This window comes from Habropoda laboriosa, unplaced genomic scaffold (assembly GCF_001263275.1).
Source record: "Habropoda laboriosa isolate 0110345459 unplaced genomic scaffold, ASM126327v1 scaffold33, whole genome shotgun sequence".
In the NCBI taxonomy this organism is placed as follows: Eukaryota; Metazoa; Arthropoda; class Insecta; order Hymenoptera; family Apidae; genus Habropoda; species Habropoda laboriosa.
Window position 1 is genome coordinate 1,031,895 of NW_017100187.1, and position 833 is coordinate 1,032,727.

At 46.3% G+C, this 833-nt stretch overlaps 1 protein-coding gene across 1 annotated transcript in view; it reads right to left on the reverse strand.

Annotated features, from left to right (window-relative positions):
* The window catches only part of LOC108579678 (runt-related transcription factor 1-like), a 14,407-nt gene that overhangs the window by 9,001 nt on the left and 4,573 nt on the right, over positions 1-833 (reverse strand). The window contains 1 exon segment of the mRNA XM_017943265.1: positions 356-481. Within this exon segment, the coding sequence (XP_017798754.1) occupies positions 356-481 (126 nt within the window).

Consider the following 833-nt stretch of genomic DNA (forward strand, 5'->3'; position numbering starts at 1 on the left):
GAACTTGCGGCTTTCGACGCCTTCTGCCGCCGCGAGTTACGCGACCCGCGTTCCCCGACACCTTTTTAAGAATGATCGCGTTCGGTGAATCGCTTTACACGGGGTTTAACCCTCTCGGTACTGTCATTGCACAACGGTCGCTTTGATGTTAACCTGTTTTAACTCGGTTAAGACGAGTCAACTCGTCGTTTTGTTTAGAAAATAATACGTCGTGCTCACATTTCACAGTCTATGTTTCATTTCGAGATTACTGTTTGTCTCGTCTGAAGCACCTAGGAACTTATAATCGCGAAGCAAAGAAATTCTGTCTATCTTAACGGCTAATAAAATAATAAACAAGAACAGCAATGCTTACAGTGATACTCACTGGTCTTGGATCGCGGTTCCCGCGGCCCGTCTACCGTCACTTTGATGGCCTTCGTGTAAGTCGCGACCTGCGGCGGCGTCGTGGACACGGTGATCGTCAACGTGAAGCTCTTCCCTGGAACAATCCGAGGAAAAATGGTAATTCAGAAAGCTTGCTGGAAGACAGAAGTGACGTCGTACAACTCTTTACACTTCGTACTTCATAAAACTTTTTCAGAATTGCAAAGGAAAAGATAATTGTCAATTGAAACTCTCGCAAAAGATGCAGCGCAGTACTACTTTTTATTTTAATCCCGAGATCGATTAACTTCGATAGATCAAGAGTGACAGGGGGTGTCTTCGGTGCGAGTCAGGGGATGTTTCGATGAAACGCTCGTTAAAGAGGGGACAATGTTGCGTAAAAAAAAAAAGCGGCGCCACGCAGAACACGGTGGTTGCACACGCGGAGGTTCACCGCAATTCCACGT